At 38.3% G+C, this 12,699-nt stretch overlaps 1 protein-coding gene across 2 annotated transcripts; it reads right to left on the reverse strand.

Moving 5' to 3' along the window:
* Positions 1-8,703: 8,703 nt before the first annotated feature.
* LOC131001757 (transcription factor MYB114-like) lies at positions 8,704-12,468 on the reverse strand. Of its 2 annotated transcripts, none has more exons than XM_057928323.1 (4): positions 12,358-12,468; positions 12,058-12,227; positions 11,775-11,904; positions 8,704-9,294 (listed from the first exon to the last, which is right to left on the reverse strand). In XM_057928323.1, the coding sequence occupies exons 1-4, from the start codon at positions 12,408-12,410 to the stop codon at positions 8,832-8,834; spliced, it is 816 nt and encodes a 271-aa protein (XP_057784306.1). In that variant the 5' UTR covers positions 12,411-12,468; the 3' UTR covers positions 8,704-8,831. The 2 variants fall into 2 exon arrangements, with proteins under 2 accessions (XP_057784306.1, XP_057784307.1); XM_057928324.1 differs by lacking the exon at positions 12,358-12,468 and adding an exon at positions 12,310-12,328.
* Positions 12,469-12,699: the final 231 nt, after the last annotated feature.

Here is a 12,699-nt window from a genome sequence, read left to right on the forward strand (position 1 = left end):
GAGGATAAGAAAACATGGGAAAATAAGTAATAAATTCTACGAACAGATCAATATAATTGATAAACAAACAATTCTATTTAATATATTGAAAATTTTTTCACCTCCAGGATTCGAACCCCAAAACCAAAATGATTGTTCATAGAAATGACTAATTTGTTCATCGAAATGAAATGATTAGTTCGCCACTGTTCAGACGAATTCTCAATTCTCACACTACTTGTGAATTCTCAATTGATCATTTCTCTCTCTCTCTCTCTCTCTCTATATATATATATATATATATAGAGAGAGAGAGAGAGAGAAAGAGAGAGAAGATCAAATGAGAATGGACAAATGTGTTGAGAATGGAGAATGATTGCATAAGCCAGTATATATGTTGCATATATAAGCTGCTTGTAATGACTGCATAACGAAATTCAATTAATTAGATAAAATTTTTGTTTCCTCTAGGATTCGAACTCGGATAAAATTTTTGTGCAGTATTAAACTGCAGCTTATGCAACACTACATATTGGCTTATGCAATCATTCTCATTTCTCACGAAAGGTAGTATTCTCACTATATATATATAGGGTTAGGTTCAATGAAAAATGCCTAAATGTAAGAAATAAGAGAGAAGTAATCTCATCAGTTGATCTTATTTAATATAACGGACATGATTTATTCACGCCATATTCAACGAATTTTTTCGTTGAACATTCATGAATATATACAATATATTTAGGGGTTCTTGATGCAGCCCGAAAGAACCAAGCTCGCGCCAAAAGCAGAGCTGAATCCCGCCCCAGACCAGAGCCAAGGATGTCAGAGGAATCGTCCCGAGCAGAGGAATTCGTCCCGCCAGAGGAATCGACTGAGCAGAGAAATTACGTCGAGTCTGCCCGAGCAGAGAAATCACGTCGAGTCTGCCCTAACAGAGAAATCGAGTCGAGTCTGCCCGAGCAGAGAAATCGAGTCGAGTCTGCCCGAGCAGAGAAATCAAGTCGAGTCTGCCCGAGCAGAGAAATCAAAATGCCAGAGCAGCGAAGTCAAATGCCAGAGAAATCAAAATGCCAGAGCAGCGAAATCAAAATGGCAGAGAAATCAAAGAGCGGGCTTTGCAGAGCAGAGGAGCGGAATTACCAGAGCAGAGCGGAATTCCCAGAGTAGAGGAAGCGGACGTAAAGAGCAGAACGTACGGAGCTGGTTTTCTCGCTATGGTTATTTTAGCTTGTTGAGCAAGTTTATTAGTTTCCTTATTTTTACGATTATGTCCTTCTTTAAATTAGGGTTTTATTTTGCCTATATATATGGCGGCTGTATGGAACGAAAGAACAACTTTGATGATATATGAAATTTGTGAGATTATTCTCTCGTGAGAACTTCGAGTTCTTCCTGGATTTTGCCCAAGAAAATCCAACCTATCGGCGTATCGGCGGGTTCATCATCCCTCGTCGTGTGTCTTTCATCGTCCCTGAGTTTCTGCGTCAACTGCACGTTGGGGTTTAGGGATTCGTTCGCCTAAATCATTTCGTGGGTTAGATTAAGAGGTTTTGGGATATTCCATCCTTTATCTGTCTTCTAATTTTATCATATCTTTCATCGTCTCCGAGTTACTGTATCAATCGTGCGTTGGGGTTTAGGGATCCGTTCTCTAGATCTTTTCGTAGATTAGATTCAGGGGTTTTGGAACAATATTCCACAATTTATCTTTAATTCATTTCTCGATTCCAGGTCTAGAGATCTAGCTATCTCTTGTTCACATCAGTCTTTTCAATTTTATTCGATCAATTTCAGTCTTCCGCTTACAAATCGAATAGATCGGTGATTTCCATATCTTTTACGTTTTTGCTTGTGTTTTCCGGTGAGATTCCATAAATTCCGGCCAAGTTCATATCATCTTGGTATCAGTTTTCCAGGTTTCGTAAGGGTTACGCTTAAAAAAAAAAAAAGGAAAGGAAGCAGAAAACATTAAATTTGTGTTTCGTAAGGGGTGAAATTGTCCAGGGTTTTTGTCTTTCTGTTGGGTTCTGTTCTCAATTTCAGGGTGTTCTGTTGGTTTTGTTGGCCGCGTTTCAGATTTTCGAAATTATCCAGGGTTTGCTCTTTTCTGTTTGGATCTTTAAGTTCTTAACAGAGTATGAGGGTGAGTTCAGCAAATCACGGCCATTCGGTAATTTTTGATGGTTGCAATCGAGATAAGACGTGTCGTTCGTGTCAAGGGTTCAAATCCCATGAGAGAGAGCAGTGGGCAAATGTCTTTCACACGCGATGTCTTGTCCACGACAAGGTGTGCAGTGTGATCATTGGTGGAGAAAGTTGCACGAATGTGGCGAGTAGGTACATGGTGGAGAAATCAGGGCTGACCGAGGTGCAACACCCAAGCCGTATCGTGTGCAATGGCCGAATGAGACTGGCGTCGTCGAGGTTACCACGCAAGTGAAAGTGCCTTTTCGCGTTGGGAAGTATGAAGATGAGGTTGTGTGCGATGTTATTCCCATGCTGGCGACCCATATTTTGTTGGGTAGACCGTGGAAGGTCGATAGACGAGCTATTCATGATGAAGTCACCAACAAGTACTCCTTCGCGTATAAGCACAGGAAGGTGGCACTTGTCTCTCTTAGTTCTCAACAAATTTATGAGGATCACTTGCAACTGCAGCAACGGCACATGGAGGCGGATGAGGTGTTGTCTAGGGAGCAGCCGGTAGAGAAACAGGAGATGCAGGTTGAAGTGGAGATTGATAGAGAGGTTGTTGCTCTCAAGGATGAGGAGACCGATCCCGATAGGCCACAAGTGGAGGAGACCGACGAAGCAATGGCAGTTGTGGTGGACATCGATCGAGAGGTGGTTGCTGTTGAAGAAGAGGAGCCCAATTTTACGTTGCTGAAACTGAGGGATTCACGTGAGAAAATGCGTGAGGACTCTGTTCCATATATTTTGGAAGCAAAGGCGTTGAATCATGATAAGAGCGTTGAACAGGAGCAGCGCTGTGATGTTGCCAATAACTTAAGGATGACCTTGTTACAACAACCAAAGCTAAAGTGGATGCATCAATCGAAGCATTTGGTCTTTGATCCCGGCAAGATGAATGATGACCAAGAGAGAACAGATAGGGTCCATCAATCGTGTCTTGCAATAAGTGAAGATTTTATTTTTGATCCAGGCATTGGCATTCACGAATTGGATTTGAGGACAAATCCTCTTCAAGAAGAGGGGAATGATGCAGCCCGAAAGAACCAAGCTCGATCCTCTCCCTGGTGCCACGTGTCCTCCATCCCGCTACTTTGCTGTTGCCCGCGTAGGTTATACTTAGCAGTTTCAAACTCAATTTTTCACTTTTCATCTTCTTCATTTTCACTTCGAACCTCTTTCATTGTTCTCTCAATTTCCGGCGATCTTCCGTCTTCAGTTCTGGCGTATACCTCGCGACTTTCCCTCTCCAGTCCCCTCCGCAGACTTAAAGAGAGTTTTTCCTAGGTAAATCGCGCATCCTCCTCCCCTGATACTTATATTCGGCGTAGTTTGACTGTTTTGAATTCGTTGGTGCTCTGATTGAGCTTGAAACCCTAGGTTTGAATATCCATGGCTTCCTCATCCGTCGACCGTCCTGCTTTTTCTCCTTCTCCCCCTCCCTCTCCTCCGGCTTCTGCGCCTTCTTCTCTCCGCCCTCAGAATCTTCCAGACCCTCCAACTTCTTCCGCTCTTCCGGACCCCCAAGACTCCTCGGCCACTCCTGAATCTCATCCATCTTCGTCCAAATTGCCTAAGTCTGTTCACGACTCCAGGCTGGATGTCGCGGATATGAAAAAAATGGCCGTGACGTGTAGAAACCCCACCGGCCTAAGATTTGAGCCGCAGTCCAAGGCTTTAGAACCTCTCCGTAGGATGCAGATGAACACGACGGCCATATGGCGGGTCCAAATTGACGCCGGCCTGAGACTTCCTCCTTCTCCACTCTTAGTGGAGGTTTGTAATTATTTTCAAATTCCCTTTTACCAAGTAGCTCCCTCTGCCATTCGGAGGCTTTTTTGTTTTCACATTTTGTGTAAAGCTCACGGTGTCATAGATACCAAAAAATTATTTCTTCAAACCCAATCCCTGAGGTTGCAGGGCGGTCCCTTGTATAGCTTCGCTGCCCGCAAATCATACCCTACCACCTTCCTTAGTTCCCTTAATTCTTACGATAAGGGCTTCCTGCCCTACTATTGTTTCGTAGTGACCTCCACTGGCACTTGGCGCCAATACAGTGCTCAAGAGCTAAGGTGGCACGAGACCCGCACCCAGTATAAGCCCCCTTCCCAAGGAACTCCCAGTGACTTTGATCTGGGGGTGATGCCCTTCCTTAACTCCTTTAACAACGAGGAGCCCTTCCCCTGTAGAGAAATTTCTGCCAGCAACTCGGCCCTAGCGGCCAATGATTTGTTCCCCCTGTTTCCACGCACAACTATAGGTAAAATAATGTGTTAGTAAATATGTATGTAATCGTTACTCTGATTCTAATGATACGACATTGTTTGTTTGCAGGCATGTCGTGGAGACAGAAGTGTCGGGCCACGCTTTTAGCCGACCGTCCCTCTGGCGCCAGGGGACAAGGTTTTGGAGACACCAGCTCCAGGACAAATGCGCCAGAGCAGCCTGCGGGCTCTAGGATGGACACCTCCCAAACGGTGTCTGACGTTGCCGGGGTGACTACCCCTACTCAGCGCTCCCCCCCAGGCAAGGGGACAGACATGGAAATTTTGGGACTGTTCAGCCCGGACAGCCAGAGGGCTGGCGGCTCGGGCTCTGGCTCTCAGAGGGCAGAGGGATTGTCTACCATTTTCAGGAGTAACGTCCCTGTGGTGGATATTTCTGAGGATGCTTCCACTCCCGAGGAAGTCCAAGACATCCCTATTCCTGCGTTCACCAGGAAGAAGATAAAGGGTGCCCTGATGGCCCTTGCAGAGAAGAGGAGAAAAGAAAGCCTGCAGAAGGGGAACAGGCTGGTGGATGAAGAGGGTCCGACAGGTGAAACGGAGACCACCTCCGTGGATGCCGGGGAGGGCAATCCTCTAGCCCTGACTACAGAGGCATCAGGGGCCTCTGGTTCTAAGCCTGTCTCGTCCATGAAGGGACGGGAGTTTGTCCGGAAGTTGCTTTCCCAGATCCACCCTAAAGATCGGGAGGCAGCCTCCAAGATGAAGAAAGCGAGGTTGGCCGGCAGCATCGGCCAATTGTGGACTCAGGTACCCTGCATTCATTTTTACCTTAGCAATTCTTGTTTTTTACCTTTTGATCCCTCTGCTTTGACATTTTCCCGTTGACTTCTTGCAGCTGAAGTCCCAAATAGGTGAAGCAATCCAGTGCATCGATGACTACGATGCACTGGAAAAAGATTTGAACAAGGAGAGAGAGGCGCAGGCGAAGCATGACCAGGATGTCACGGTCATGGTGGAATGCTTCAGCCAGGCGGAAACGGATGCAGCTGTGCTGCGGGCTCAAGTCGAGCAGCTGGAGGTGGAGAAGGCCTCTCTGGCCTCTGAGCTGGCGAGGACCAAGAAGGAAGGGCATGAGAGCCTAGCGCGGTTCCGGGCTCGGTATCAGGTAGAGTACAAGGAGTCCAAGCGCCGCTGGAAGGCAGCTTGCGAAGGTGCTCTAAACCGGGGCTACGCGCTGAGCGCTCGGGACCAGCGCCTGGAGCTTTTCATTTCTCCCCAGGGCCAGCAGTTCCTGGACATAATGCTGGAGAATACTCTGGCAGCCTTTTAGAGGACTCCCGATTATCTGGAGGGGTTCTCCCAGCTCTTTGCCCACGTCATCAAAGAAACTGCGCTGAAGACGGCAGAGGTGCTGGGAGCGTCAGAGGAGCAAGCCGCTTCCTTGGACTTGGAGGCCTTGATGGACAACATCAAGGACGAGGACCTCAACAGGCTGCTGAGCATACCCGCTGATTCCCCGGAGAAGCCTTTATGGTGGTATCCAATCCTGGAGAAAGCCCATTCCCAATTCGCTTTTGGGGTTTGCTCTGATCCGGTGCCAACTGTTCCCAACTATCAGCCTTCTTTCTGCAATTCTCTATAATATTTATCTTCTTAATAATAATAATAATAATAATAATAATATTCCTTTCAAAATATTATTTTTATCTATTAATATCTTATCAATTCTTTCTTCTTCTAAATCTTGCAGAACAGGTTTCTCTCTTATTTGGGATGTAGAGGCTCTAGATGGAGCGAAAGGAGATTCTACCCTATAATCTAAAGGTGAAATATGAGAATATACAGATCTCGACCTTTCAATTGTAGATAAAGACCTTCTATTATTTTCAAATTGTAATGTTACTGACCCTTCAGGAGATTGTTCTACATTAATAAGATTCTTTTGTATTTGTGATTGTGGTATTACCGCTTGTTCTAGACAAAATTATAATACTATCCCTTATGAAAATTACACATATGGAAAATTAATAGGAATATGTATCCAAGAAGGATTAGCTTTGTGTAATGAAATAAGATTAAATCAACAAATGAAACGCCAAAATCTGGTGGAAAAGAAACAATTAGGACAATTTTGTGATCAATTTGCTGTTGAAAAAATATCATATAATAATAAAGTAAAGAAAATTCGTAAAGATAATAAACCTTATTATAATAGAAAAATAAAATATTCTAAAAGAAAAATAGAACAAAAGAAAGATAGGAAAGATAATAGAGAAAGAAATAAATGGGAAAAAAGAAAAATGATAATTTGTAGAAAATGTGGTAAATATGGTCATTATGCTAGAAATTATTGGACCAAAAAGAAGATTAATAATCTTGATATTGATAATAATATAAAAGAAACTCTCTCAAAAATTTTATTAAATTCTAATGAAGAATCAAAATGTGAAGAATCTAGGTATATATTCTTCCAGCACAGAAACTGATAAAGAAATTGATATATTAGAAGATGAATCAGTTATATCAGATTCAGGATACATGGTCAAACGTGTCAGAAGAAGAAGAAGAAGAAGAATAATAATAATAATAATAATAATAATAATAATAATAATAATAATAATAATAATAATAATAATAATAATAATAATAATAATAATAATGCACATGAAATTTCAAGCTCCACATGAAATAATGATGCTCGAAACTCAGTTATGATATTTCAAGCTCCACATGAAATAATGATGCTCGAAACTCAATTATTCTTTCAAATTTCAAACGGAATGATTCTCGAAACTCAATTATGATATTTCAAGCTCCACATGAAATAATGCACAAAAATTTGACAAGATTTTTCAAGCTACATACAAGATGATGCTTAGAAGTTAGTTATGATCTTACAAGCTCAAGGTGATAATAATCTTTAAAGCTACACACGTACGAGATAATTCTTTAAACTTAGTTGTGGTCATTCAAAGTTCAAATGAGATGATACTCACAAGTTATATTTATTTATTTATAACTCCAAACGAGATGATTCTTGGAACCCAATTTATCAAGATTTTTTCAAGTTCCATACAAAATGATGTTTACAAGTTAATTATGATGTTAGAAGCTCTAAATCATACAATCTCACAAGTCCACTTTGATTTTTAAAGCTCCAGATAGTGATGTTAAAAAAAATATTGATGCATAAAAATTCATTTTTTGTATTTTAAAGTCTAGACGAGATGATACTCAAAGTCTGGTGTTGAAACGTTAGTTTGTCGTCTTCTGGGCTTTAAATATACTTTTAAAAATAATTTTTAAATATCTTTCACTGCTCATTTTATACACTAACTATACTTTTTCTTAATTTCCGTGTCAAAAAGTAATGTGACATTATTAATGGAACAAAAGGAGTATTATTCACTATATATACCAATTGTAGCTGCAGAAACCAGTGTTTCAAAACTAAAATTGATAAAATTTAATTTTGTGTTCTACTATGTTTTAAGAAATGTTAAAGTACGTATATTTTGTTATGAGCTGATATGCATTTTAATTATAAATACATAATATGGGCCTAGCTTATGAGTTAAGCTATTTTTCTCCAACTGAGCTTAATTAGAAGACTTTGGGGCAGGATCAAATACAAGGAATAAAATTCTTATTAGACTGGATTGTGTTTTCATGTCTACAATTATGACTAAAATAATAAAATACTCATATTCGAATAATAAAAATAACCACAATTATTATTTCACCTTTGCTGCATTCAAAATTCATGAATTAAAGTTAATTAAAATCATATCATTCACGACTCTGTGAATTACCTTTATTTGATTACGATTCACAATTTAGCCATTATATAATATAGGGATTTTCAATATTTTATCACCATTCACGAGTTACTTAGATTCGAATTGTGAAAAAGTCACGAAATTAAAGCTAGTTGGAAATATAAGAACATTAGGAACAAAAACATCACAAAATTCACCGCCTCGGCCGAACTTGAAACTCCCTCACTTACGCGAATCGAGGTTTCTATTATGTCTTCAACCGTTGCCGCCTCCAATGCAGTCGTGAATCGCAACGCCTTGCATTGCGTCTCTTTATCTCTCGTCAATGCCTGATGTTTTATCTTCTCCTCTCAACAATCTATTACAAATGGATTGTTTTGTATAGTCTAAAAAACAAATGGATTGTTTCACTAGATAGTCCACTATTTATTTTTTAGATGTCCGGGATATAGTTCAATTTTTAAATTTAAATTGCATTAAACATATCAAAATGAAACGTTTGAGATAAAATAGAAAAAATATACATTTTTAATAATATTAATTTTATTGGTTTAATATATGTGAAATATTACATTGGGAGGAGGAAAATAATATATTCCTGAAAATTACAAGGAGAAGAACATGGAAGATGGATCGATATTAAACAACATTATTAATGGTTGGTCTGCAAATTGTCCAAGTTCCAAACCATATCAGCATCAAATGACAAGTCATCGCACAGTCTATCTTGATCGGCGATTTCTCCGTTGGAAAGCTGAAACGAATTGTTTTCCGTCATCATTAGCAAGTCTCCCCACAACCTCATGCATTCGTCAAGATCCTCCTCTAGCAGGGAGGAACGTCGCTCCATGTTGGGATTCTCAACACCATCATTCGCCTCTGTTGGATCATGGTTTGTGTGTTTCGTGGTCGATGAAGATGAGTTTGATCCGGTTAGTTGGGTGGACCAAACTGGTGGTCGTGCGTTGGAGAAGGTCCGAGGACGAGGTCGTACGATGTTGCTCTTGGTGATGCTTTTTACTCCCTCCACCGCTCGCTTCGAGATATGACTGTTCCAAAAGTTTTTAACGTCGTTTGCCGTTCGCCCGGAAAGTCTGCCGGCGATCAGTGACCATCTGATGAATTGATGATACATGAGAATGAATCTCGAATCAGAGATATTCAAATCTTGTGGTTGATATTGATTTGAATTAATCATGTGAAATTATAATAATGAATAAATCAAATAAATTTATGAATATTCACACTTAGATTGGAATTCGGAGGGACAAAATTTCACCATAGTAACTGAGTACGACTATGCGTGCATTACAAGAAGTTTATTCGTATATTTATATTGGTTTATTCGATATTATCAATTTTCACGAAAGATATTATTATTACTATATCCCGATTCTTTGCCCGATCAAAAAAAAAAAAAAATTACTATATCCCGATTCATTTGATTTATTCGTAGATCAATATGTTTATATGTGTATATAACATATTAGAAGAAATGATTGGGGTATAATTAATTAGTATAAAAATTTGAATAATCAAAGCATATGAAAAGTCACCTGCAAAAAGTTTTTCAACAGAGTTGTTGAGACGTCACAACCAAAATATAGTTTGTCCCATATATATAAATATGAGTCTGACCGTTATTTGTTACTACTTCGGATTTCTTGAACCTAGAGCGATTGCTACGTAGGGTTTGTTTATAGTACTCCCTCCGTCCACTAATTGTTGGCATACTTGTCTTTTTGGTCCGTTCACTAATTTATGTCCTATCTATTTTGGATAAGTTTATATTTATATTTTAATCAAACTTGTGGGCCCCTTTAATAAATTGTGGCCTAATTGCATTGACTTTAATAAATTGTGGATCCCTTCCTCCACTCAACTAATAAAACTACATTTTCTCTTAAAATCTGTGTTTTGCCTCCTAGGCCAACAATTAGTGGACGGAGGGAGTAATATATTTGTTCGAGGAGACAAGAGATAAAACATCAATCTTACAAAATTTTCCAAAAAGTTATTTGGGTATGAAATTTACTGAAAAATATACAGTATTTTTACAAAGATAAAAAAAAGGCTAGCTTTAAGTTCGAAACAGAACTTTAATTTGGATCGCAACTATACGTCTGTTTCCTCGCTCATTTATGTATGTGCATTCTATAATGATTTTATTTGCTGCGATGACTTGATATTAACCGTTTGCTTTCAATGAGATCCTTCGTCCCTCATATATGGTGAGATCTTAAATTGATTATAGGCGTTGATTTAATATATCATATGACTGATATTTACTTGGAGGGAGAAAAGTTTTACCTGAATTCAACATCTGGAGGAAGCGAAAATTTACTAATTTTTCGAATATTGTTATTCAACACTATTTTTTTTTATTTGGGGGAATTGTTATTAAATACTATATACTACATTATTCAACACAATATACTATCTTATTCATTATACTCATAGTCTCACAAAAAATAATAATCTCACTAGAACCTACCCCTATATATATATATATATATATATATATATAGAGAGAGAGAGAGAGAGAGAGAGAGAGAGAGAGAGCATGACTATTTTTGTGATAAATGAGAATAAAAAATAAGTCAATATCATATTACGCATAAATATATTAGTTTTAATGCACGAATATATAGTGTATTAAGTTAATATAGCTAATGAAAATTTTACCCTCGAGAATTCGAACTAGGTTTGAACAATAATTCATGCATTATAAGCGACTTATTCGTACACTTATATTGGCTTATTTGTATATTTATACTAGTTTATTCATTGTTTTTTTTTGTTGTTGCTTTTGTACGTTAAGTTTGAATAAATCAATATTAACCATAGCATTTAATTATCTGAAGATTTTAATTTATTCTAATTTTCCCCATGTTTGGTCATTCTCACTATATTGCTTCTCTCTCTCTCTCTCTTTATATATATATATATATATAGGGTTAGGTTCAATGAAAAAGGCCTAAATGTAAGAAAGAAGAGAGAAGTAATCTCATTCGTTGATCTTATCTAATCTAACGGACATGATTTATTCACGCCATGTTCAACGGATTTTTTCGTTGAACATTCGTGAACATATACAATATTTTTGGGGGTTCTGGGTTTCGACCCCCCATATGTTCAACGAAAAAATCCGTTGAACATGGCGTAAATAAATCATGTCCGTTAGATTAGATAAGATCAACGGATTAGATTACTTCTCTCTTCTTTCTTACATTTAGGCCTTCTTCATTGAACTTTAGCCTATATTAGGATATATATATATATATATATATATATATATATATATATAATTTTTACAATGATTTCAACTTCAGGAGATATTTGGGAGACTCAAACTTATAATTTTAGCAGTTTGATGTGTAACTTGATATATTAATTTTATTTTTATGACTTGAACGGGGAGGTAACTTTAATCTTTTAAGTAAATATATATTCCGAATCTAATCTAGCTAGCTAGCATCTTCATGTTCGAGTTGGACTCGTAGCTAGCTACACTCTCAATCATCATCAACATCAAGATCAACTATCTATCTAAACATGCATGTGTTGGACAATATATGATGAGACCGAGACTTGCCTGTTTCCTAACAATTTATGAAGCCTGACGATGAGATCGACTTCATCTTTAGTAAAGAAGCCTCTTTTGAGATTAGGTCTGAGATAGTTGAGCCATCTCAGCCTGCAACTCTTCCTACATCTCTTCAATCCTACACCATGTACCACATTAATCAAATTAAGTTCATATTTATTTAAAAAAATAAAAAATAAAAGAACAAGGGAATTTATCAAATTAAACATCATATATAATATGTTTTCAAAAATAAAAATGATTAAAATAAGAAGAATGATGAGTTACGTACCAGCTCTGAGAGGGACGAGATGCCATTTCCCCTCTCCATATTTATGAACACAGTCTCTGAGAAGAACATCTTCCTCTTTGGTCCACGCACCTTTCCTCACTCCCACTCCATTATTACTATTATTAGTATTTTCCATTTCGTCGAGACAACAAAACGGATCGCTTTTCGAGCTTTATTTATAGAACAAAAAACAAAAGGTCAATTAGAGGGCGTGAAAGGAACTGGAGATGATTATTGATTTATTGAACATACATTTATATCCCATGCATCGTTGAAGATCGAGCATAAGCTACCACGCACCTTTCATCACTCCCACCCATCATAGATCTAACCCAACGTGTAACCTTTCCCATCCACACAACCGCCCCTTCCCCCAACGTTAGGATACTTAATTATGGAATGATGTCCCACGGTGATGGGGGCAGGAATTTAGTTTGAGGGAGGCTGAATTTGTACGAGAGTGTGGTAGACCCCGATTTTTTTTATTGAACATTCTTTATATTTTACACATTTTTTTATTAAAAGACAAACATAATAGTAATAATAACAAACAATATATATTTTCATAGATTATACAGTTTCAATACATTACAAATTAATAACTTAAAAATAAATACTTGATGAGCTAATTGTTTCTGTTTG

This window comes from Salvia miltiorrhiza, chromosome 8, assembly GCF_028751815.1.
Source record: "Salvia miltiorrhiza cultivar Shanhuang (shh) chromosome 8, IMPLAD_Smil_shh, whole genome shotgun sequence".
Lineage (NCBI taxonomy): Eukaryota > Viridiplantae > Streptophyta > Magnoliopsida > Lamiales > Lamiaceae > Salvia > Salvia miltiorrhiza.

What these genes read in the sequence shown, in the direction of transcription:
- LOC131001757 (XM_057928323.1), bottom strand. Translation starts at nt 12,410, where the DNA reads ATGGGAAAGGTTACACGTTGGGTTAGATCTATGATGGGTGGGAGTGAT. An exon ending in ATGGGTGGGAGTGATGAAAG is followed by an intron (nt 12,228 to 12,357) that starts GTGCGTGGTAGC and finishes CTATAAATAAAG; the next exon opens with CTCGAAAAGCGATCCGTTTT. An exon ending in CATAAATTGTTAGGAAACAG is followed by an intron (nt 9,295 to 11,774) that starts GCAAGTCTCGGT and finishes TCAATTCATCAG; the next exon opens with ATGGTCACTGATCGCCGGCA.